This window comes from Mus caroli, chromosome 15 (genome assembly GCF_900094665.2).
Source record: "Mus caroli chromosome 15, CAROLI_EIJ_v1.1, whole genome shotgun sequence".
Classification (NCBI taxonomy): Eukaryota; Metazoa; Chordata; class Mammalia; order Rodentia; family Muridae; genus Mus; species Mus caroli.
Window position 1 is genome coordinate 39,191,908 of NC_034584.1, and position 25,128 is coordinate 39,217,035.

Sequence of the window (25,128 nt, forward strand, 5' to 3'; positions counted from 1 at the left end):
GGAGTACTACTCAGCTATTAAAAAGAATGAATTTATGAAATTACTAGGCAAATGGATGGACCTGGAGGGCATCATCCTGAGTGAGGTAACCCAATCACAAAAGGACTCACATGATACATACTCATTGATAAGTGGATATTAGCCCAGAACCTTAGAATACCCAAGATACAAGATACAATTACGAAACACATGAAACTCAAGAAGAACGAAGACCAAAGTGTGGACATTTTGCCCCTTCTTAGAATTGGGAACACAACACCCATGGAAGGAGTTCCAGAGACAAAATTTGGAGCTGAGACAAATGGATGGACCATCTAGAGACTGCCATATCCAGGGATCCATCCCATAATCAGCCTCCAAACGCTGACACCGTTGCATACACTAGCAAGATTTTGCTGAAAGGACCCTGATATCGATGTCTCTTGCGAGACTATGCTGGGGCCTAGCAAACACATAAGTGGATGCTCACAGTCAGCTAGTGGATGGATCACAGGGCTCCCAATGGAGAAGCTAGAGAAAGTACCCAAGGAGCTAAAGGGATCTACACCCCTATAGGTGGAACAACAATATGAACTAACCAGTACCCCAGAGCTTTTGTCTCTAGCTTCATATGTATTAAAAATGGCCTAGTCGGCCATCAGTGGAAAGAGAGGCCCATTGGTCGTGCAAACTTTATATGCCTCAGTACAGGGGAAAGCCAGGGCCAGAAAGTGGGATTGGGTGGGTAGGGGAGTGGGGGACTGTTGGGATAGCATTGGAAATGTAAATGAGGAAAATACCTAATAAAAAATATTAAAAAAAAAAAAAAAGACTGTACCAGTTAATCCAGCCGGAGAAGCATCCCAAAAGCAGGCAAAAGTGTCAGAAAAAGCCTTGCTGCTTCTGTTAGGAGTCCCACAAGTAAACCAAGCTACACTAACGCAACATATATGCAGAAGGCCTAAGCCAGATCCTTGATTTTCAGTTCAGTTTCAGTAAGCCCAGTGGGTCCAGGTTTGCTGATTGTGTGGGTTTTCTTGTGGTGTTCATGACCCTCTGGCTCCTAAAATCCTTCCTCCCTGCTCTACAGCAGGATTTCTCAAGCCTGACTACTGTTTGATTGAAACCACCACTTTTTACTTGCAATTTCCAGGCTAAGCCCAACCATTGGATGTGGCCTCAGATACTTTGTCCTGCATACTATTGCAGAGCATAAATCTTCTTAGATAATTCCCTCCTTAAGCTCTTCCCGGTCACTGTGTCATGGAAGACACAAGTGAGACAAAGTTCACTCAGGTGAGGCTACGTATCCTTAGAGTGTCCTATGATGTCTATGATGCCACGTTGTCACAAATGCTGTTCCTTCTGCTAGAATTATTTTCTTTCCCTCCAGGCTTGTCTAACTACTACCTGTTCTTCAGGTCCCAGTTGACCTTTGACCTTTATCTGCTTCTAAAAGAGAGTGGATGGCCCTCCTTTATAGTCTTAAGCTAACAAGCTTTCATCACATGGCCTGGTTAGTGTAGACATGCTTTAAACACACTTGTCCGTGAGCCTACTCACCATCACTTCCAAGAGAACAAGGTTCCAGGAAGTGCAGTTACCCTGACAATTTTCACAGCACTAAAAATTCCTTCACTGTTAGAATTTAGTGATGTCTCCTGGAAGGAGTTGTGACCAAGCTACTTCCTTTTCCCATGTTCCCTTGCGTTGAGTTGATAGACTGATGTTATTTATAATAAATCAATACTCCCTTCATTTTACCTCCATCCATCTTACCCAACTCTCTTAAAATTCAGTTAAGAGTACTAGCCTGTGGCTGGGAAGGCCCATGTCTTATTCTTTACTGCTTTCCCAGAGGCAAGGGTGGTGCCTGGATTGCAGTAGACTCAAGAAATGGTTCATTCAGCAATACTTCCAGTGGTGGCAGGTTGGAAATGGGGAGGGGAGAAGTATGTAAGTTTCAGATGAAGGGACAAATTGTGAAAAAAAATTAACCCCTCTTGACATTGGTATTGATCACCAATTGTAGAATTATAGAAAAAGTCCATATCAATGCAAAAAGGAGCCAGCAGTAGTTCTCCATTTCCTGAGAGCCACATATGAAAAACACTCCTCTTTTTTGACAGGGTTAAGATTGTGATATAAAGCACATGTCTGGAATTTAGTAGACATTTGATATAAACATTTAAGATACTCTGACAAACAAAGCTACCACGTGCACTGGGTGATAGCGTGCTTCAGTACCCAGAGAGGCCTGACTAATGAACTGTCCAACAACCTCTGGGGAAATCTCTGACAGCATGTCACCCTGCTCTATCCTTGTCCTTATCCCATTTCATGTACTTAATTGATGACATGAACAGAAAAGTGGAAGGCACAGTACTGACAGCAGACTATAGCTCCACAGGCCTGGAAGGGATAAGCAACAACACATGCCAGTGTTGGATAACAATCCTGTATGTCCTCAGAGCCTTCTTGCTCAAGAACCTCATCTCTGCTGTTCCCTTACATCCTTCTATTCCTAGAAAGAGAAAGGATGAGAGACCTAAACTTCTGAGAGATGACGAGCGTCCTCATGTCTGTGCCAACTCTACTGAGTCTGAATTCCTCCCAGTTTGGGAGCTGATCATTACAAGACACAAAGATCTAACAGCTGGATTCCAGGGTGATGATATTTAACTCAGCTTATTTCAAGTACATGCTGTGACTTGTATACTCTAGGGCTCTGTGTGTGGCAGCAACATGAAGAACTTAGTTCCAGCACTCAGCATTTCAGAGAATTGGCAGAGCTTACAGTCAAGCAGCTAGGCTGCATGATGAACATAGCACACTGTACTGACTGGTTTTGTGGGTCAGCTTGACACAAGCTGGTGTCATCAAAGAGGAAGGAGCCCAGTTGAGGAAATTCTTCCATGAGATTCAGCAGTAAGGTATTTTCTCAATTATTGATCAGTGGGGAGGGGGCAGCCTACTGTTGGTGGGTGGTGTCATCCCTAGAATGGTAGTCAGACCGGGCAAGCCATGGGAAGCTAGCCAGTAAGCCATACCCCTTCATGGCTTCTACATCAGCTCCTGCTTCCAGGTTCCTGACTTGGTTGAGTTCCTGTTCTGACTTTGGTGATGAACAGTGATGTGGAAATGTAAGCCAAAGCTCCCCAACTTGCTTTTTGGTCATGGTGTTTCATCACAGCCAATAGAAACTCTGACTAAGACACACACACACACACACACACACACATACATACACACACACACACACACACACACACACACACACACGCACGCACGCACATAGCGCAAAGTACACAGGAGAGGAAGACATCCTTGGTGAGAAGGAGGGCATCAGTGCAGTAGCAGGCTCTGCAGTAGGGACAAGTGCTACCTGAGATGAGCATGGAGCATGAAGCAGAAAGCAATAAGGGAAGGAACCTGAGTTCAAGGAACAGGAACAGAGCAAACTGAACTGTGGAAGAAAGGAAGCAGGTCAGGTGTGCAGGCCATTAAATCCTTTATTTGAGTGGAATACAGTAATCAGATGAAAAAAAAAAACTGCAGTCAAAATGAGAGTATTGGCCGGGCATGGTGGCGCACGCCTTTAATCCTAGCACTCGGGAGGCAGAGGCAGGCAGATTTCTGAGTTCGAGGTCAGCCTGGTCTACAAAGTGAGTTCCAGGACAGCCAGGGCTATACAGAGAAACCCTGTCTCAAAAAAATAAAAACAAAAACAAACAAACAAAAGGGAGTATTATATCGAGACATGAAAACTAGGAAAGCCATGCTTTGGAAAGAGGGCTGCAGGTCATACTGAAGGTCATCTGTGAATGAGGTCATGATATGAACCAAGTTATGCCTTATCCAGACCATGACAACATGGTTTGGGGTGGGGGCTGGGGGCTGGGCAGAAATAAGGGCAATGGTTACAGGTAGAAGTTAGAGAGCATGATAAAGGAGAAGGAGATGAGTGTATAGCACCTTTTCTCTTAGAGCTTGTAAGTTTACAAAATTAACTTCCTAGTGCAAAAGTCATGTAAAATTCTAGGCGAACAAAAGGATTTAACAGGAAAAGTTAAATGTTAATAATAATTTTGTTTTGTACTGCACACCTGCCTGCACTGCAGCCTACATAAAGGAACAGCCAGAAGGATATATATATATATATATATATATATATATATATACCCACTCAATCAAAAACAAAATGGAAATTATTTCAGTCAGCAAATGAAAAATCTATGTGGCATACAGCCTGAGGAAGTACTAAAAGACAAAAAACGGAATAATACAATCTGAATGGCTTGAGATAGTCAAAGATCAATGCTGGATTTATCCCTGTACACTCCAATAAAAATAAAACAAATAACAAGTATGGGAACAAATACAGATGAAGAAATGCAAGTTCACAGAGTGGTTGCTTTAATTGTGACACCTGTTTAAGGAACTTTAAATGGAGAAGAGGAGAGGTTGGATAAAGAAGTCATGTAGAAATATTTCAAGGGGAGGGCCTGGCCACCATCAGAGAGCTTTTAGATTATGCACAGGGCTCAAAGGAAAACAGGTACAGGGCAGGTGGAGTGGGCCCTCTCTCCCACTCTGTGACACCTGGTTACAGTATGGTACTGTTGCAGTGCTAAAGATTACACTGTGTCTGGGTGGGTGAGGGTGATATCAGGCACAATGAATAATGGAAATAATGTTTTGAGCCATGATATGCTCAGAGCCTCCTTGGTCAGCAATTCAAATGTTCTGTTTCCTTTCTTCTTTCTGCCTCCAGGAGAACCAGAGAAGAAACTGCAGTTCTTCAGGGACTGTGATACTGTGGTTTACTCCTGCTCCCCTTCTGAAGTTTGGGTGCAGGCAAAGAAGGGAAGGCAGTCTATCTCCAGCAGTGGGCTCTAGTCCTGTACCCCCTCATCACTGTCTATCAACTGCACACCATTCCTACTCTCAAGCTCCTACAAGTCTCAAGCATCTGGGCACTCCCTTTGCCCGTTCCTTTCCTCTGAAAGGGCTTTTTGCTTATTCTAATGATATGTATAGCTTTTAAAGATAATGAAGGGTACTCACAATTAGATGAGGCTCTGCCCAAAGATTAGCTCTGCATGTATATGGACTGTTTTAATGAAACCTTCCCCAGGACCTCACTCTCAGTGACAGCTGGCACAGAGCACACATTCTCAGGCCAGGCCTTTGCCTGCCTAGCTAATCTGTCCCACCCCCTATACAAGCTAACTTAAATTCAAGTGTACTCAATGTTCTCTGCTCTCTCTGCTCCTTCCTTCTCCACCCCATGCATGGTGTTTTATGAAGAAAAAAAAAAAAGAGAACAGCAAAGCAGAGACTTATGAACAATGAAAGCTACTTTCTTTATGGTCACTGAACAATGTTGGCAAGGATTGCAAAAACAAAGTAAGCAGGGTCTGGAAATGCCAGTAGGAAAATGCCCCGAAGCAATCAGATCTGATGTGACATTCATGTGCCTTACATTTACAAGCACCTGAAGAGATAAAACAAGGGTCTAAAGGACCAAGCTAACTGGAATCAGTCAATACTACCTTGCCATCTAGAGGTACAACACCTACTAGGCTCAATCGTGCCTGTTCACAAGCATCCCCTGAACACCTACCAAGTACAAGGTATTGGGCAAAGAAGGAGAATGGAAAGGTAGAGAAAACATTGCTTTAGGGTTTTAAAAGACATGTGCCTTTGAATTTCATCATATTTTTCAAGAATATGTGTTTAAGGTGGCAACATCTTTAAGTGTAAGGAAATAAACACACACACACACACACACACACACACACACACACACCATGGTATAATGGTCAGTACTGCTGTGAAACAGAGGGTAGAATATGGGAAGAGAAGGCAGGTTTTCATGACAGCAGTTCTTCAAATGGAAACAGGTCGCTGTTATGCTCTTTAGTTCACACCCATCACAAATGCTCTTCTCAAGGTACACATCATGTGCAATGCTTAAGGAAGAAGGGAAGTGGCAAAGTCTAACAAAACAAAATATAATGAAGTGACTAAGAAAAAGAGCAAAATACATGGAAATGATTGACAGAGTAACACAGAGAAAGAAGGTGGCCAGGTGGAAGGCAGGATGAAGAAGAAAAAATAGTTCCTGTTCTAGAGAAGTTTATATCTCAATAAAGAATGATTTAGAAATACCAATTAAACCTAACCCAGATACCATAATAAAATCATATTTTAGTGGGCAACATTAGTGTGAAGCAGGACTCAGCTCTGTTGAATGGTGGCAGAGACTGATGGTAGGAATGTTATGCTGCAGAGCCCTAGCCAACTCTCAAGGTACAAGCAAAACCCCTGTAAGGGCTGCAGCCTTGGGCTTGGCAGCATGAAAACAGTGGTACATGTACTCTGTAGATCCCAAACCACCTCTCTTTATAAACTAACTCTCTTCTAAACTTATGGCTGGGATCTCTCACTGCTCCTGCTGCTCAGGAAGAAAAGCATTGGATGTCAGGCTGTAAACCAGTATCAGGTTTTGGCATAGCACCCATGGCTCAAGAACAGTCAGGCCTGCTCCTCGTCTTTGGCAGAAATCAGATCTTCCTGGAAGAGACCTGTGGAGCTGCTTATCTCAGTAGCTGAAGTGAGCACGAGAAACCAGACTCAGGACTATCTGGTTTCCATGAACAATGTCACCACTGCATCAGCCAAGGGAACACCCCTCCACGTGAACAGACACAAGCTCCATGGTTAACCAACACTGCATAATGCTTCCAGGGGTCAACAAATGATATGACAGCAACCCAAACACTTAACATACAAACTGTGACAAGCTGCCCAAGCATATACATGCATGACTAACATCAATTGGAAAAATAAGGGCTTTTTCTTCTTTCTTTTCTTTCTTTTTTTAAGAGCAGTACATAAAACTGAAAGCTACTTTGTTAGTAGGGATGACATTAAAGATTTAATTGTCTTGGAACAGTAGTAAAGAGGCTTACTAGATCATCTGAGTGATGTACATGTGAAAGTTTGCTCAGCAAAAGGTAGGGTGTGTGTATCTACAAAGCCTCTGAGCTCTTAATCTCTAGAGCCCCCACCCCAACCCATTTTTTTTATTCATGTGGGTTAGTAATATAGTCCATTTTACACACACCATATTCTTCCCAGGGCAAACAGATGGAAGAAATAGAATATGCTAGAGAGAAAAGCAGAAACAAAATGACAAAATGAAAATAAAGTTGCGAAGTATAATCTAGGTCAACTCTTCTTGTGCTTTAAAATAAGCACCAGCAGGCTCTGTGCATATGGCACCACCGATTTCTATTTTTCATTCCATTTATGTATTTATTTATTTAATTTTGATTTAATGTCATACAGAATTAGTGCAAAAGGAAAACTCCCAGCATGGGGCCTGTTTCTATACATACTAATCAGTCATTTCCCATCAATTCCTCCCCCACTATTCCCTGTTCTTTCAACTTAATGCAATTACTCTTTCTTTAAAATACTTTATCCACTCCAGTAACCATGAATGCAAATATTTTCAGGAAGTGAGATTAAAAACCTCAAGCCTAGGTTTTAATTGTTACATATTCAATTCATTGCCTAAATCTGAACTAGAATTGTGCTATGACTTAGCTTCCTCCACCAGGCTTCCACACTGTAAAAGCTTCAATAGCCACTTTTACCAGCAACACAGTTAATTGGAAAGCATTCTGTTATGCACGTGTAACTATTTTACAAAACACAAAGCAACCTATCTGAAGTGGACAAAAAGTCAAAATGTTGTACTTTGGGATAGTTACATTCTCTTGTACACTAAAACTCACAACTCCCTTCAAAATGTCAAGTGCATGTAGATTCCTAGTACAATTAATAGGCTGAAAAAGACTGCTCAAGCTGTTATCTGAAACTTCCCTTCACTGCTCTGTGGTATCACTATGATGACTACACTTATAGTAATCTTACTATAATACCACCTAATATTTACAGGATGCCATATGACATCAAATTGTCAGAAGAACCTTAGTTGACTGGCAATGTTTTTTTCTGCATATTTTAGGTAAAAGACAAAGACATTTTTAAGTCAAATCAAACACACACATACACATAAACTACACACTGTACACACAATACACACACACATACACCATACACAAACTCATATATACACCATATACATACCATACACACCCTCACACACAAAACACAACACACACACACACACACCTTACTTTCAAAGACAAACAAGAAAGAGAAATCTATATCATCATACAGATATACATATTTGCACATTGCTGTATCAACTCATAGAAATGATGGTTATAAAATAAAGTATCCAACTACTGACCTAAAACTTGACCCATGTGACAAGTTGGAAACATAACAGTCATCGGTACATTCATGCTCTCGGGGGTGGAACCTTCTGCCATTTGGGCCAACCACACTTTATGAGTAACTGTTGGAAAACATGATACCAAATTGTTTGTCCTCTGCTTGAATGGCCATGAATTATGGAAAGCAAAATAACTTTACAATCTAGCACAATGCTCTGTGCTCTCTGTCACTCTCCCCATGCCCCCCACTAAATATCAGCATCATATACTTCATGGCTCATTTTTCTTTTGTATTTGCAGTCATTTGTATATGCTGCACATCTATTGAAGACATTCTAAAAACCTTAATGTTACAGTTTTAAGACTGTTTAACTAGAGTCAGAGTAACATATGCATAGCCATTCAAATGTTTCAGCTAATAATTTTAACAGCACAAACATTAATCATTTGCCTTGCAGATGAAAGGCACTTTAAGATGACTCTTGTGTTTACAACAGTGATAATTCAACCTTTACACTGTTGGAATGTACAGTAAAGAGAAAATATTCCAACAACTCAGAGCACACAAATAAAAAAAAACTTCCATATTGCAACCCATAGACATGAAGAATTTCCAAATTTCTACTGGATGCCATGGAAGAAAAGTAAATTAAAGTAGGTCAGACAGACGTGCCCTGAATATTTTTCATAGTTAAACAGCAGACATGGGCATCTTTCACTAATCACAGAAGCTGACGCTCTCTCTTGATAATAAACACATCACATCTCAGCCTACACAGAGGCCCACTGCAAACTGTGGGAGGTGCCAATTAGCGTTAATTGTGGCCGTGCTTGTCTATTCCCCTAGCTCAGACTCTCAGAATGCCACATTCACTATTTACAAATGCTCTATGCAATGCTCAGAGTAAAGAGAACATGTTAAAACATAATCATCCAGAGTCATTTTAAACTTAACTTTTGGTATTAATCCACATACAAAAACTCACAGAAGATGAAGAAATTGAAACAACATATGTAGGCATTAAAGAAAAAAAAAACTTTAGTTATTGACCCTGGATTCAGAATACCTAAATGGCAGAATTAAAATTTGTTTTTATTATATATTTGCAGCCTATTACAATTATCTTTACACATACACATATACATACTCACACGCACGCGTGCACACACACACACACACACACACACAGAGCATATCCACTGTGATCCCATATAACCATTTACTTACTGTGACTAACAGTACTTACTAAGAGAGTAAGCTCCATAGACTTTCATGGCAAACACTGCCTTTGAAAGCAGCCTCCCACCACAGGCTGGGGTATGCCTTTTGCAGAAATACAGTGTGTGCAGCTCATCTCTCAGTAGAGTACAATCTCAGAGTGGGGTATCCATGGAGACGGAGCCTCCTACATGTGTAGGGCAAGGAAGTTACTCTGCTGGGCACCATAGCAACAGGAGGCAGAGGGAGAGCTGGCCTATCAGGGAAGAGCACTGAGCCTTTTCCCTGGTGACTGAAGCATTTCAAATGAAAGCATTGCCCTTGTGAATGGACACAAAGCATTTGCAGAAATACCAAATTGTCAAATGGAAGCAAACACTTGCACACCAGTCATAGCTAATCCTTTGGCAATACTAGTACAGAGCATGCAGCCGTATTCCACATTTTGATTATAATGCCCAAGTGAATAAGCCAGAAATGACACCAAACACTGACAGTGCTCTAAATCCAATGGCAAGCATGTGACATTTTGAGGGACAAGCTTGGGCACTGCATGAATTACAGCTATTTAAGTATGCAGGTCACTTCACCACGCTGCCAGGCAGAGAAGAGCAGGGGAGCTCTGGTGTTCTGAGAAGGAGAAAATGGAATCTGGGGCTCTCTGGGACAACTGTAGGAATGCTTTCCAAACAGGAGCTTTCTAGAAATAGACACTTCCAACAGAGTACTTCCGGACATCAGGATGATTCTTACCAAGGCACTACAGACAATAGAAGCCCAAGGGGAGGGAGTATTCAAATGCTTGGAAGTTGTATAATTTGTAAACTCCTCCCACATTTTTTAGATTACAATGAAGGTGATCATCCGTTGAGTAAATACTGTTTGTCAGGCAAAGGGTTTCCACTGTAACACGGCATTCTGTCCAATGCTGACATTGACCATTGCAAAGATGAAGGCTATGTATATTTGCCTGCTAGTGCCATGTGGAACTTAGGTTCCTGTGTGTGCTTTGCTACATGCCTCACATCATTTATGACCCCCATAGCATGGAGGAAAAGCTAAGTATTCATTATTTCTATATTCAACTGAGAACAAGAGAGAACATCTCTTGACATATTCTCCCTTCTGCTAGCTCTCCCTGACCTGCTCCAGTCTGAGCTAGATCACCCTACTTTCATGTCTAAATATAAGTAGAGTATAGTACCTCCTTCCACAATTACCTCTCAAAGAAGCAGGAATCTTTGTATACTGAGCCTTCCCCAAGCTGCTTATTGTAGAGTTCTCATAATTACCTTCTTTGAACAGAAAGTGCCATTTGAAAACCACAGGTCAGTCTGAAGTGGCCCATGTCTGTGATGGCTCTGGCCATTCTCAGAGCTCATCTGATGGGATTTTTTTTTTAAAATAAAATGAGAATCATAGATGTTAAATATTTTAAAACCTTTCTTTTGTTTCATTGTTGAGGTTATAATGTAATCACATCATTTCTCTCTTCCTTTCCTCTTTCCAAATCCTCCCATACACCCCTCTTTGCTCTCTTTCAAATCCGTGGCATATTTTCCATTCATTGCTGTTGATGGTGGTGGTGTGGTGGTGCATGCATGCATGTGTGTGTGTGTGTTCACATATATTTCTAAATACAACCTGCTTGGTCTGTTTAATATTACTTCTTTGTATTTTTTTTTGAGATGACGATTTAGATGACCAGTTTGTGTGCACTTCCCTGGGGAAGATTATGTATCTCTCCTTCCTTCCTTCCCTCCCCGCCCCCCCCCCTTTCTCTAGCATTCCTGAGTTGCCTATATTTCCTTGTGCAGGGTTGACGCTTTGTGGTCTTTCTCCTTTCACTTTGGCGTGCTACTGCTGTCCTTGCTCAGCTCATGCTTAGGCAAGAAACTCATTTTCTAATTATTCCTAAGGAATAATATCCTGCACATTTTAAGGATCCCTTATAAGCAATGCAGCAAGTGACTGGTTGTAGAGATCATGAAACCCTACACCTCTTGATATGTGATCTCAGGGACTGGATAGCTCTTAGTAGTGAAGGAACACTCAGATACAAACTGGATCAGAGAATAGCCAGCTATCCTTCTGCTATGCAGGGACCACTATGACAACTTAGTTATTTACTAATGCCTATTTCTACAGTCCATCCTTCTATGATAACAGGTGTCCATGTGACTAGGTTGTCCTGGGTTATAATTAGAAATAGCATGGGGTCCCCTTCATTCTATCCTAAAGATGACCAAATGCTTCTCATGCTCCCCTTGCCCCTCCCCTCTACCTGGTACACGACATGCATTATGGCCACTCAAGGAGGAGATAACTTTTGCAGCAGTTTAACTGCCCTTTCAGCTTGAACCACCCAAATACTTAAGTGATATTCTACAAGGGACAAAGAAATATAAGTTTAATCAGTGTATTTGGGGTTAATAAAAACCTATACCCTCGTGATAAATGTAGGCTTATATATACAACCTATGGGAGTGAGTATAAGACATGGACTTGACACTGCTTTAACTTAAAAGCAAGTAGGCCAAAACAAAGATGGTTTGATCCGAAAAAGTAAAAAAGTAGCTTGAGAGATGAAAATGACTGAGGAAAACTTTTGAATAAAGTATAAGTAGTTGGAGTGGTGGGGCACACTTATAAGGACCTGTGAGTCAGAGGTAAGCTGACCTTTGTGAGACCAAGACTAGCCTAGTCTATATACAAAGTCCCAGGTCAGCCAGCGCTACATAGTAAAACCCTGTCTAACACACACACACACACACACACACAAACACACACACACACTATATAAAGTCCTATGTTTAAATGAATAAGACAGCATCAATACTTTTAATTAAAAGAAATACATTCAGAATCACTATAACTTCTGACTTCATATATCCCAAACTCCCCAGAGTTGGCAAATCCAATGCTATTAAGAGAATGGGAACTTTGTGCTAAGTCATCTATGCTGTGCTTGTCTGCTTCCTCTATCTCCATCCTGCACTTAGCCATCTAGATTTTATACCCTGTTCAGTTGCACTAGGGAATTCAAGCTCTACGAGTTACATGAGAAATCTCAAACACATAGACTGAACTGTATCTCCTCTCTTGAAGCCCTGACATGGCCTCCCATCACTCTGACAACAGAGACTTCATCTTTCCCTTCTTCATTCACCATCCTGTTAGTTACCCACCTAAGTCCCAAGCTGGAAAAGATAGCCTCAGTTCTTCATCTCAAGACATCTCCTGCCTTTCCTGGCAACTAGCCTACGACCTTGCTTTATTCTCACAACTGAAACTTATCTCAGTATGCCCCTATGTTCCAGTTACATCCTCACATTTAAACTGGGTGACATGAGTGTAGACACCACATCATGCTCTCCTCTTCTCTATTCACTTAATGAGAATGCTGTCAGTATCTTGAAAATAGTTCATAGATAAGTAAACAGATAAGGCAGTGAATGCATACCCAGGAGGCAAACCTAGGTCTAGCAGAAACCTCTTAATTACATGATGAACTGAGGGTCCCCTTCCTTTAAACTCTCATGCAGGGTAATCACCATTATGCAATGCTACAAGTATCCTGTCAAATATATTATAACCATGTTTCGAAGCTAACCTCTGGTTGGGGCCATAGAGCCTATTTATGGATGCCTATTAGCGATGCCCTGATCCAGGCTATGTGGTAGAAGAATTTTACTACCTGATTTACCCAAGGAAAACCACTGTACAAGAACAATCAAATGCTATACTACAAATGCAGTTGTGGAGGAAACAATAAACTCAGGTCACTGGTACCTCTATCTAAGTCTACAATATCTTCACAAGGAACCTCCAACCTTCCTCTCTGGATTTTGGAAAACATGACCAGTGATAGCTAGTCTCAGCTGCCAACTTGACTACATCTGGAATTAACTGAAACCCAAGTACCTGGGCACACCTGTGAGGTGGAACACCTATCTTCAACCTGGATCATTATTGGTGAGATCCATTCTGGGCCACCATAACAACAGAAGAAAGCCTTTGCCTCTTGCCTACTTGGCCTCACTCTCACTGACAAGTTCATCAATCCTGAAGCATTCCTTTGCTTGTATTAAAACCTACTTCTCTCTTTTTTTTAATTTCATTTTTTATTAGATATTTTCTTCATTTACATTTCAAATGCTATCCCAAAAGTCCCCTATATCCTCCCCCGCCCTGCTCCCCAAACCACCCACTCCCTCTTCCTGGCCCTGGCATTCCCCTGTACTGGGGCATGTGATCTGCACAAGACCAAGGGGCCTCTCCTCCCATTGATGGCTGAGTAGGAAATCCTCTGCTACATTTGCAACTAGAGACACAAGCTTTGGGGGGTACTGGTTAATTCATATTGTTGATCCTCCTATAGGGTTGCAGACCCCTTTAGCTCCTTGGGTGCTTTCTCTAGCTCCTTCTTTAGGGGCCCTGTGTTCTATCCAATAGATGACTGTGAGCATCCCCTTCTGTATTGCCAGGCACTGGCATAGCCTCACAAGAGATAGATATATCAGGATCCTGTTGGCAAAATCTTTCTGGCATATGCAATAGTGTCTGGGTTTGGTGGTTGTATATGGGATGGATCCCCAGGTGGGGCAGTCTCTGGTTGGTCCTTTCTTCTGTCTCAGCTCTGAACTTTGTCTCTGTGACTCCTAAACTGGCAACTCTCTAGGAGTTCCTTGGTATTTCAGCACCAGACTAGGATTACTGAGACATCTAGTCTTGTGGACAGAACAACTACCAGATCATTGGCTTTTTTCATCAGGAGACAGCTATTGCTCAACTACTCAGGTCACAGCCTATAAAACCATTCTAAAATATACATATATATGAACATATATAAACCTACATATGAACACACATATATACACACATATAGTTGTAAATCAGTTCATTGTATCAGGGTGTTCCTTTAGAGAACCCTGAATGATATCACAGTCTCTTGTTACCACAGGATGTGGGACTGGCTGCAAGCTATTATAACCATGTATTTTTACCAAGCAGGTAAGTACTGGAACTCCTCAAGTATTCCCATTCTTTTGCAGACACTCTTTAATAAGTGTTTCTCTGATATGGAGGAAATAAAAAGTCCAACCTAAAACACATATATGCAGGATTTATAGCTCTTGGTTTACAAGTTTGCATATAAAAGATGTTTCCAGGTTTTTTGTCTGTCACACTGAGGACTGATAAAGAAGTTCACTGGTAAGAGTAGTCGGCTGTATCTTCCTCAGTATGAGAGACCTGTGTGGCTTCCTTAATACATTAGAGTAAGCAGTGAGCATCTGGCAGTCCCCCAACTCAGTGGCTGCAAACACTGGCCAAACAATAAATCCTAGGAGACTGGGATTTGGACAGCAGTTGCCATCGAGAGGATTATGATTCACTAATTCTTAGGGGAAGCCCACTAAGGTCCATTTGGCACCATTATTTTGATTGAGTACGTCATCAAAGGCACAGATGGGAGAAAGGCATGAGAGTAAATATGTAAACCAACCATAGAGATAAACACTGAAGTACGCTCATTACATCCGTGTTTGATCCTGCTGTTTTGGTCCTGCTGGGATAGTATGAAATGGTCTACTACAAAACATTATCTGATGTACTCCTTGTGAATATTTTCTCTCAGCAAGAGAACTTCAGAGTCCCATTTTACAATAACTTGAAATGCTCTTTTAGCCAAAGTAATGATCTTCCTTTAAGAATCTAAGAAGTGCCGGGCGTGGTGGCGCATGCCTTTAATCCCAGCACTCGGGAGGCAGAGGCAGGCGGATTTCTGAGTTCGAGGCCAGCCTGGTCTACAAAGTGAGTTCCAGGACAGCCAGGACTACACAGAGAAACCCTGTCTCGAAAAACCAAAAAAAAAAAAAAAAAAAAAAAAAAAAAAAAAAAAAAAAAAAAAAAAAGAATCTAAGAAGTTAGATGGAGTTCTTAACTAATGTTCCAACTTTTTTCTTTTGCTGTGATAAAATGTTTGACCAAAAAGCAACTTAAGGGGAAAGAAAGGTTTGCTGTGCTTTTAATGCTAGGTACCAGTCCAGCATTCAGGGAAGTCATGTCAGGACCCTGGAGCAGAAGCCACAAAGGACTGCTGCTTACTGGCTTGCTCTCTAGCTCATGCTGAGCCAGCTTTCTTATGTATCCCAGTTCCACCAGCCTATGGATATCATTGCCCAGAGTGGGCTAAGTCCTCCCTCCCATATCAGTCATGAATAAAGGTAAACTCACAGAAGCTACCTTTTTCCCAGGTGACTTTAGGTCATGTTAAGTTGGCAGTATAAACCAACCAGGACATCAAGAAAATGGTAGACTGAATTCTATCACCAAACATTCTCATATTCATATACATTCTGTCCCTCTCACTCTCCCTCCCCTTGCTCTGTGTGTGTATGTGTGTGTGTAAAAACAGATAGTGGTCTTTATATTCTGTGTGTTTCTGTTTCTCTATACTTGTGTGTGTGTGTGTAGTGTTAAAATTAAGTGAGTTAAGAGCTTGGATTTTTGCCAAGGACAGTGGGTATTCAGTAAAACTCTCAGATTTCTTTCTATTGGTATTACTGGTACTCTACAAACTTTGTAGAGAGTGGCTTCACTTATGATTAAATGAAAGTAAAACAGTGGGTATTCAGTAAAACTCTAAGATTTCTTTCTATTGGTATTACTGGTACTCTACAAACTTTGTAGAGAGTGGCTTCACTTATGATTAAATGAAAGTAACGAAGGACCGTGACATTCCTTTAATGTTTACATCTTGTCTTCATGATTTATTTTACTGGTTTGCTTCAAAACAGCTTATGTTCAGCCTTCTGAAAGTAACTGATATTACATTGTCATCAGCTATAGTTATCGCCATGTACCCACGGCTATATTGGATAATGTAAAATAATAAGAAATTTTAGATATTTATAAATAATATATGTGTTTAAATGTATGTATATACATATATATTTATTACTTATACCAGTACATCTTTTTAGATTGTCACAGTGCTCCAGTCTATTTAAAATTACATTTTTCGAGGCAGATCTTACAACTTCTATAATGGTTAAAAGTAAGGAGTGTAGTTGCCCTATTTAGAATTGATTTATAAGCTCTAATGTGATCTGGGAAGAGTTACTAAACATCTTTGTATTTTATTGTTCAGAACTGAAAAATATAGAATAATGACATCAACTTTTTTGTACAGATGTTAAAATTAATTGAGTTAAGAGCTTGGAATTTTGCCAAGGACAGTGAGTACTTAGTAAAACTCTCAGCTTTTCTTCCTGTTGGTATTACTGGTAATCAGGCATATTTCAGAATGCTAGCCAATCCTCAAAGTAAATTTAATTTCAAATATTTCCACTTATCTATTTTAATGTCAGAAACAGATCTTAGTCTATGCTTGAGGCTATACTTTGCTGCTGCAGTCTTTTGCTCATGGCTGCCAAGATGTGAAGAATTTAACTCCATGTCAAAGAACACAAAGAATAGAAAGTCAAGCAAGTGTCTATGTAGAGCCTTCATCCATGATGACTAGTGTTTGTGGTACTGGAAGGCATTCTGCAGACCACTGAGGAGAAAGGTAAACAGCAACCCAGATACAAACCTTTCAATCTACAATGGTGACCTGTCAGCAAATAAGCTGGTGCAATGGTGGCACCACACTGTGGGAGTAACCAACCACCATCTGATTGGGTTTAAGGCCCACTCCATGAGATGGAAGCCATCCCCCACACTCCTTAGGAAAAAACCTAATACTTCTATTCTGATAAAGAATGAATGTGGCAGTGAAATGATTCCTAATAACATTCTGCTATATTCATAGACCATTTTCTCTCTCAGCCATCATCAGAAAAGCTCCTGCCTGCACTAGATGGAATAAATACAAAGACCTACAATAGAACGATGTGTAGAGAGTGAAAGACTTTGTAATACTCAGTCCTAAATGGAATGTTTGCTTCCCCTCAGATCTGTAACACTTAACAGTATTTTCATCAAACCCCGCCCACTCCACTCAGACCCTGAAGGGATGGAAGACACCAAGGAAACAAACACTTCTACAGACCACAGGCCACAAACACATGTAAACGTTCAGAGACTGTGGCAGCAAGAGCCTGCACAGGTCTAAGCCAAATGAGCTCTCAGTACTGAGAAGGGAACTAGATACATGCCCCAATACTTAACCCAGAAGTTATCTATAATTGATAATCTCACAAAGGAAAAATTAGTTTTCTACAACAGTCACTGGGGATACAAACTACTCTTAATGTCAGGCTCCATGTCCAGCAGTTGATGGTCAACACAAAAACAACTCAGTAGAATTTTGAAGGATCTCTTGTGTATATATTTTGGTGTTTAGTTGGTTTGGCTTTTTATGGGATTTCTGTGTGTGCAAATGTGTGTGTCTCTGCATCTATATTTCTTCCTTGTGCACTTTCTTTAACTGGTTTTCTTCTGTTTTGTTTGTTCATTTTGTACTATTCTGGTTTGTTTGTTTTTATTTATTTTATTATTGTTTTTTTGATGCCTGTTTGTTTTTTAATGAGAGAGAGAAAGAAAGAGTGTGGATTTGAATGCAGGAGCAGGTGAAGAAGATCTGGGAGGCATTGGGGGAGAGAAAACTATATAATCATCCCGCTTTCAAAACAAACAAACAAAAACAACAAAACCAAATGGCAGTTATAATGTGTTGGGTAATGCTTGGAATCTCAGCACTTGGGAGGCTAAGGCAAAAGGATTGCTGTGAGTCAAGACCCACCTGCATACTGAAAAGGAATTCAAATTCCAAAGAGACAACTGGAAGAGCTGCACCTGGAGCTACACCTGGAGCTGCACCTGGAGCTACACCCGGAGCTGTACCCGGAGCTGTACCTGGAGCTGTACCTGGAGCTACAACTTGGAGGTACACCTGGAACTGTACCTGGAGCTACACCTGGAGCTGTACCTGGTATGCTAACGTTCAGGCCTGCACTGGTGTTCTGGCAGCAGAAGTTGTAAGAATGGATTCAGGTAAGTGGCCAAGTAGTTGTTTCACTTCACTAAACTAATCCCAAAGTAGAAAGGATCAGGAACACATCTGGGCTTCACCATGTAAAAGGGCTCTCTATTAAGGGAACCAGGGCTGACTAATCACTAGAGTAGTTGATACCTTCTGGGTTTTCTAGCAAATGCCTCTTGGATGTGGGGATTTTTTTTTTTCTAGACGTAACCAATCCTGGGCCATTGTTTTGAGGTTATTATAGTTCAGCCAACCAGGTCTCTAATTTCAGTAGCTGGTGATATCTGATGCCTAAGCTAAGGAGATACCACGGCATCTTTCAAATGCAGATTTTAACATTTCAGCTTCTGGGTAGATTTCTTGGAGCTTACTACTCTAATCCCTTCAACTGCCTCTAGTGGTTTTTTTCTTCGTATTATCCCTATTTGTTTAAGTTGTGTATTTTTGCCTGCTCCCCACTTTTCTAGCCAATCTGTGGACAAAGGTTTTAATACTTTAATTTGTAAAATAGTGTCAGTGAATTATTTTCTTCCCACGGTTAAGATATTCCCCAAGTAGTGAATCAGCAACAACAAGTGACTGGAATATTTTAATGGACTTGCAGCAAACCAGTTATGGTTGAAACTTCTGGGTAAAATAGTGTTCAATCCTGAGAGCAACCACAAACAGGTATAGTGTATGTGTGAGGGGGTGAGTGATGGTGGTGGGTGTAAACACCTGATTCTTCAGAAAGCCACCAGGGAAGAAGACGTCCACTCTTTTCCTTTTGATCTGTGCTATCACTCAGATTTATCATACTGTGCACGGCCTTGAATTACAAACTCCCTCAAAATGGGGTCACACGTGATCCTCACCTTCACACTGCCCTCCGATTGAACTCATTGTACAAAGAACACAGTCCATTTCCCACTGAAGTTTCGACTGGACACTTAGCTCATGACAAACACAGATGCATCCTTCCATGTTTTGCAAAAGTGGGGGGAAAAGCAAAGCAGGAAAGCAGATTCTCCATCCAACAGTACTGTAGCAATGCTTTGCTTCACTCTTTGATGCAACTTTTAATTAAATCTGCATAGTTAGGAAACAACAGAAGCCCACATGACAGATGGCCTCTCAGAAGTTTCTAGTAGGAGTTTCTGCTTGACAGGAAGGCTTTTCCTGCCCAGGGCACCACAGGGCTCTGTTGGCAAAGAGCAGGCTTGCTTGCTTGCTTGTTATTCACCTTTCCAAGCCCTTCCTGCATTCCCTGGCAGGTTTCTCTACTGGATTACGTCACAATCCCAGTGGCCATTATTTGTTCTTTATGCTACTGACCTCAGGGGCATTTCAGGAACTACTTGCTGACGTAGGGACAGCACTGTTCCAAAATCTAGAGCAATGGACCTAAAATAAAGAGTCCCTGATCCCCAAAGTGATAGCCACTAATTGCTTGCTATTTTAATAAACTGGTATTGGTTTTAATGAGTTGCCTTTAAAAAAAAAGTAGAACATACATCTAGAACTGAAGGTCAGATTTGGCTAAGGGTATGGTGGGGCTGTGGGTAACAGAAGACTTTATTTTAACCCAAGAGCAGGATGTTCCTGAACTTTAACAGCCTATGTCTCTGCATTTTATTAATTGTAAGAGTCATCTGAGGGCCTTGGTTCCTGGATTTCCTCTCTTTATATTTATGAGAGGGACAGGTTTACTCAGCCCAAAGTTCAGAGACAGTGTAGGCAACTTTTCCCATACAAGGAAGTTGCTGTACAGAATTGGGCTCCATTCAAAAGCAGTGGGGATTCTCACAATGACAATGTTTGAAACAGTAGTTGACTGAGAAAATACAAGTGAAAAGATCAACAAAAGATTTTCTTAGATGGTATTCGTGCCTATGAGCAATGAAATCAGAAGGTTTGTCTCCAGGGATACTTTTGGCTAAGAGTCATTAAATCAGTATTCATACATCTTAATAAATCAGATCCTAAGGCACAAACACACACACACACACACACACAAACATGTCTATGATGGTTACACGCTATACTTAATTACTAGCAACTATTGCATTAAATATTCTACATGCTACATCCTTTAAAAAGGTTTCTGGGTCCTGTGTACATGAATCATTTCTGACTTGATAGACAGGTTTTGGATGGAAATCTCTTACTGTACTATATCTCCTTAAAGGAAGCACACACCAATTCATTATCTAATGCCAAATGGTCATCCCTGAAAACATACACACATATAATATAATACAGACCAGGCAGATGTATTTAGATATATGTACATAGATACATATATGTATGTAAAAACAATTAATGTAATAAAAAGAGGCCATTAGTTTGAAAAGGAGCAAAGAGATATATGAGAGGGTTTAGGACAAGGAAAGGGAAGTGGGAATTTAATTATATTATAATCTCATATTTAATTATATAATAATGTAACTTAATTATATATAAAATATATACAATTTAATTATATAAATATACATATATAATCTCATATAATTACATTAATCTAAAAAAAAAAAAGAAATAGATTTTTAAATATGAATGGTAAGGGTACTTACCTGGCTTTATGATGCCTCCCTTGGGTTCTTTTTTATGACGAGCTGACTGAATACTTCCCTCACCAACCATTCCAATCCTGCATTTCTTCCTGGTAAAGTCTTCATCACTTCCAGGGCATAAGCCAATGGGACTGTGCCCCGTGTCTGAGGGAGTCTTCACAGGCGATACCGACTGGCTGCTGGGACAACCTGTGTCATCTAGGAGACAGAAATCCATGAGTTTTGAGTCATGGCACAGGGAAGCCAGCTATGCAGTCTGCACATGCGCATGAATGAGTGGCTTGTAGGGCCCAAGTAAACTGGGCATGGCTATTAGGATCCTTCTTTTGTTTTTTCCATACTTTGGCCGCTCACATTGGCAACGAAAATACTATTTTAAGGAAATACTTAAAGATATACTATCTTAGTTAGAGTTTCTATTGCTGTGACAAAACACCATGGCCAAAGAGCAAGTTGGGGACAAAAGGGTTTAGTTGGCTAACACTTCCATATTGCTTTTCATTATGAAAGGACATCCGGACAAGAGCTCAAACAGGATCCTGGTGGTAGGAGCTGATGCAGGAGCCATGGCAGCCTGCTTTCCTATAGAACTCAGGACTATCAGCCACCCACAATGGGGTGGACTCTCCGCAGGTCATCACTGAGAAAATGCTTCACAGCTGGATCTCATGGAAGCATTTTCTCTACAGAGGCTTTTTCCTCTCTGATGACACTAGCTTGTATCAAGTTGACACAAAAACCAGCCAGTCATACCTTATAAGCCTTTTCATCATAAAGACTTCTGAAATATACATTTCTTACTCAAAGCATGTGTCTACTTGAATATTTTATATAGTATAATTTTGGTTCATATTTGTCCACAGATTTTAGTTTTGGGCTTTGCTTGTTTGTTTTTGTTTTTTGTTTTTGTTGTTGAGACAAAGTCTCACTAAGTCCCTGGCTGGCCTGGAACTCACAGAAATCCATCTTTCCCTTCCTCCCAAGCACTGGGAAGTGTGTGCCATCAGGCCTTGTTGACCACAGGTGCTTGGATTGGGTAAGTAATTTAAAATTCAGAAGAAAAACTCAAGGTAATTAGCATGCACTTCTCAGAATTGTTTTTGTTAGGAAAATAAAATGACTTGAATATTACTGACATTGCTTAAGCTTTTTGATCAGATGGCTCATCAGCTGGTTAGTAGAATTTCCTGTGAGCCTCTGAGTTTAAAAGTTCAAAGAAGCAGAAAGTCATTATATTATAAGCACATATATCCAACCAAAAATAGTCCAAACAGATCTACTCCTACTTGTAGTAAATGGGAAAAATAAATACTGTTTCATTATAGCTAAATATAACTCAGGTCATTCATTGTATTAAGCTAATGGATACATTATAGGGTGACCAGTACAGGTGCCTATTAAGAAACAGAAAACTCAGCTGGGCGTGGTGGCGCATGCCTTTAATCCCAGCACTCGGGAGGCAAAGGCAGGCGGATTTCTGAGTTCAAGGCCAGCCTGGTCTACAAAGTGAGTTCCAGGACAGCCAGGGCTACACAGAGAAACCCTGTCTCGAACCCCCCCCCCCCAAAAAAAAGAAAGAAACAGAAAACTCACATTGTTGTCTCTTATAAATGCTTTCCTTATTATTAAAGTATTTAGGATGGCAGATTCGTTAATTTAAACTCTAGTGAGAATTACATGAGAATTTAGGACCAAATTAATGCTACTTTAACATACACATACTCAGTAAAATTTTAAATTTTTATTACTCGACTCCTTGTTACAAAAGAAAATTATTTTGATTTCAATTTCAGAATTATTTTACCAATTTAATGAAAGTTTGTAAGATGATACATACCACTAATAATCTTAGAATTATTGAGTTTTTATGAGTGTTAGAATACCAAGAGTGATGTGCCATGTACACAGGCTATCCCGGGTCTCCACAGCTGGAATAAGAATGGCATAGAAGTGGGGCTGAATGAAATCTAAGGACTTCATGAGTCATGCCTAGGCTTTCTCTAAAAAGGCATCACCATTGCCTCATTTCTGGCTTCTACTTGATTATAATTATGAAATATCCCAGTTCCTGGAACAAAATGAACTTGGCATGTCAAGACAATGTATTATTTATTGCTTTTTTTTTAACTTTTGGACATATTACTTTGCATGGGAACATCCACAATTTGTTTCTAGAAATGAATGGTAGTTAGCACACTGTGTCTGCAAATGTGCTATATCCTTCCTTAGTTACCAGTAACTTTTGGCCCTGTGACCCAGAGGTGGGCCCCTCTATTGGCTGAGACTGTCCAGCTATCCCATCACATGCTATCTGTGCCTTCCCCTCCATTTGCATGCCTTTGTTTCAGTGAAAATAAAAATCAGAGCTCCTCTCTCAGGGTGCAAATTTGCTTACTAGGTCAGATTCTAGCAATTAATACATATGCCTGTATACTGCCTAAGAGAAACTTTTCCCATTCTAAAGGAGATGAATTCAAAGTGAATGTGGTCAGAGCACTCAAAATTGCCTACTGCCTTTGCAATGATTTATTTGTGAATCAGACCCACCAATTATTTTTAAAAAGATACTGTATTCAGATAAATAAACATTTATGGTTTAGAATGTCTTTCTTTCTTCTTGAAAGTACAAAGAATCAGAGGGATAAAATTAAGTGATTTCTAGTTGGGAAATGAGTGTCTAGAAAAGCTTTTGAAATTATGTTTTAAATAAATAGGAATCAAACATATTTTGCTTGGTTCTGTGACTTTCTTCTAGAGTAAAAAATGCATAACAGAGCATCTTTTTTTTTCCAGTAGTGACTTCACCAGCTGCTGGAATTAAGTGCTATATACAGTTTAGGTAAAATTTAGGATGTGACACTTGGGTCACTATGGGAGAGGCAGTAGCAATTGTTCACCTGGAGTCCGTGGTCCACTTGCCATCAGTATTTACAGCCTTATATCCAGGAGAAGAATTGAGAAGATAAATACATAAATCAACCTTGGACTCTGGGTACCTCCTAAAAGCACTTTATCACTATGTATAGGAGAAACACCAGAGGCTGCATAGCTACAAAGACATCTCCTAGAGGAGGACCTAATTGAAGACTGTCTGACAAAGCAAGGATTAAGGCAGACAATGTCCGTCAATCAGGAACTGTTGTTTAGAAGAGATGTTTTCCTGGAACCTACAGGGATGGAGGGTATTAAAGGAGCTTGCAGCAGCATTCAGATGAGCTTGCTGCAGTATTTCTCACCTGGAGCCACCTCACCTCCAACCTCCAAGGGCAGGTAGTAGGGTCAGGCAGTGAATAGTCCAGGGCACAGGCAGCATCTGGCACCCAACAAGATCTGTCATATTTGTCATACCATACTGTGGTTGGGGAAACAATAGCCATAGGAAGAGTTTTCTTAACAAATACGTGCCAAATTTTGGCACTGAAGGGGCTCACAGTTATTGGGTCCACTCTGCAACCTGATTCAACTTACAAAGAAGCCAGAGAGAACTTGTGTATATCACCACATTTGCACATTTTGTCTCAACTGAGAAGTAAATGCAAGCAAACATGCAAAAGATCAATAGGTGCTCACAGTGGCTGGTGCTATCTGCCTGATTTTTCTATTGGAACCAACACTAACAAAGGAATGTAACTGTGAGAGAACAGATCTATCATTTTTGCTATGATCAGGATAGACTGTGAACTTCATGTGCCAGAGAATCACCTGGTCACCCATAGTACCTGAGGGATTTCCTCTGTGTAGCCCTGAAGGAAAGGTTATCCTTTCAAGTCCTCCTGGGGCTATTTGTCTGCTCTCACCAGTTTGGGTGAAGATAATACTCACTTTCGAAATTCTGTATAAAATGCTCTCAGTTGTCATTTACAGTCACATTCTAAGAACAGCAAAGTCAAGCTATTGATCTTTGGGTTTATATTCAATCCTACCATTGTGAACTGACATTATGATTAAGTATACATTAAAGAGATGTAGTTATTGGGGGCTGTAGAGGTAGTTCAGTGGTTAAGAGCATTTGCTGCTCTTGGAGAGGACCCAGGTTCTATTCCTAGCACCCACATGACAATTCACAATAGTCTG

General features: G+C 40.6%; 1 protein-coding gene across 7 annotated transcripts in view; it reads right to left on the reverse strand.

The window, feature by feature from the left end:
- Positions 1-25,128, reverse strand: part of Sybu (syntabulin) — a 110,404-nt gene that overhangs the window by 26,840 nt on the left and 58,436 nt on the right. For 5 of the 7 annotated variants that reach the window (XM_021183571.2, XM_021183568.2, XM_021183570.1 and 2 more), the window contains one exon: positions 21,055-21,252. In XM_021183571.2, coding sequence (XP_021039230.1) covers positions 21,055-21,252 — 198 coding nt within the window. Of the gene's footprint in view, positions 1-8,308; positions 8,417-9,541; positions 9,834-21,054; positions 21,253-25,128 lie in introns of those variants that run through there. The other 2 variants (XM_021183573.2, XM_021183575.2) reach the window with 2 other exon arrangements.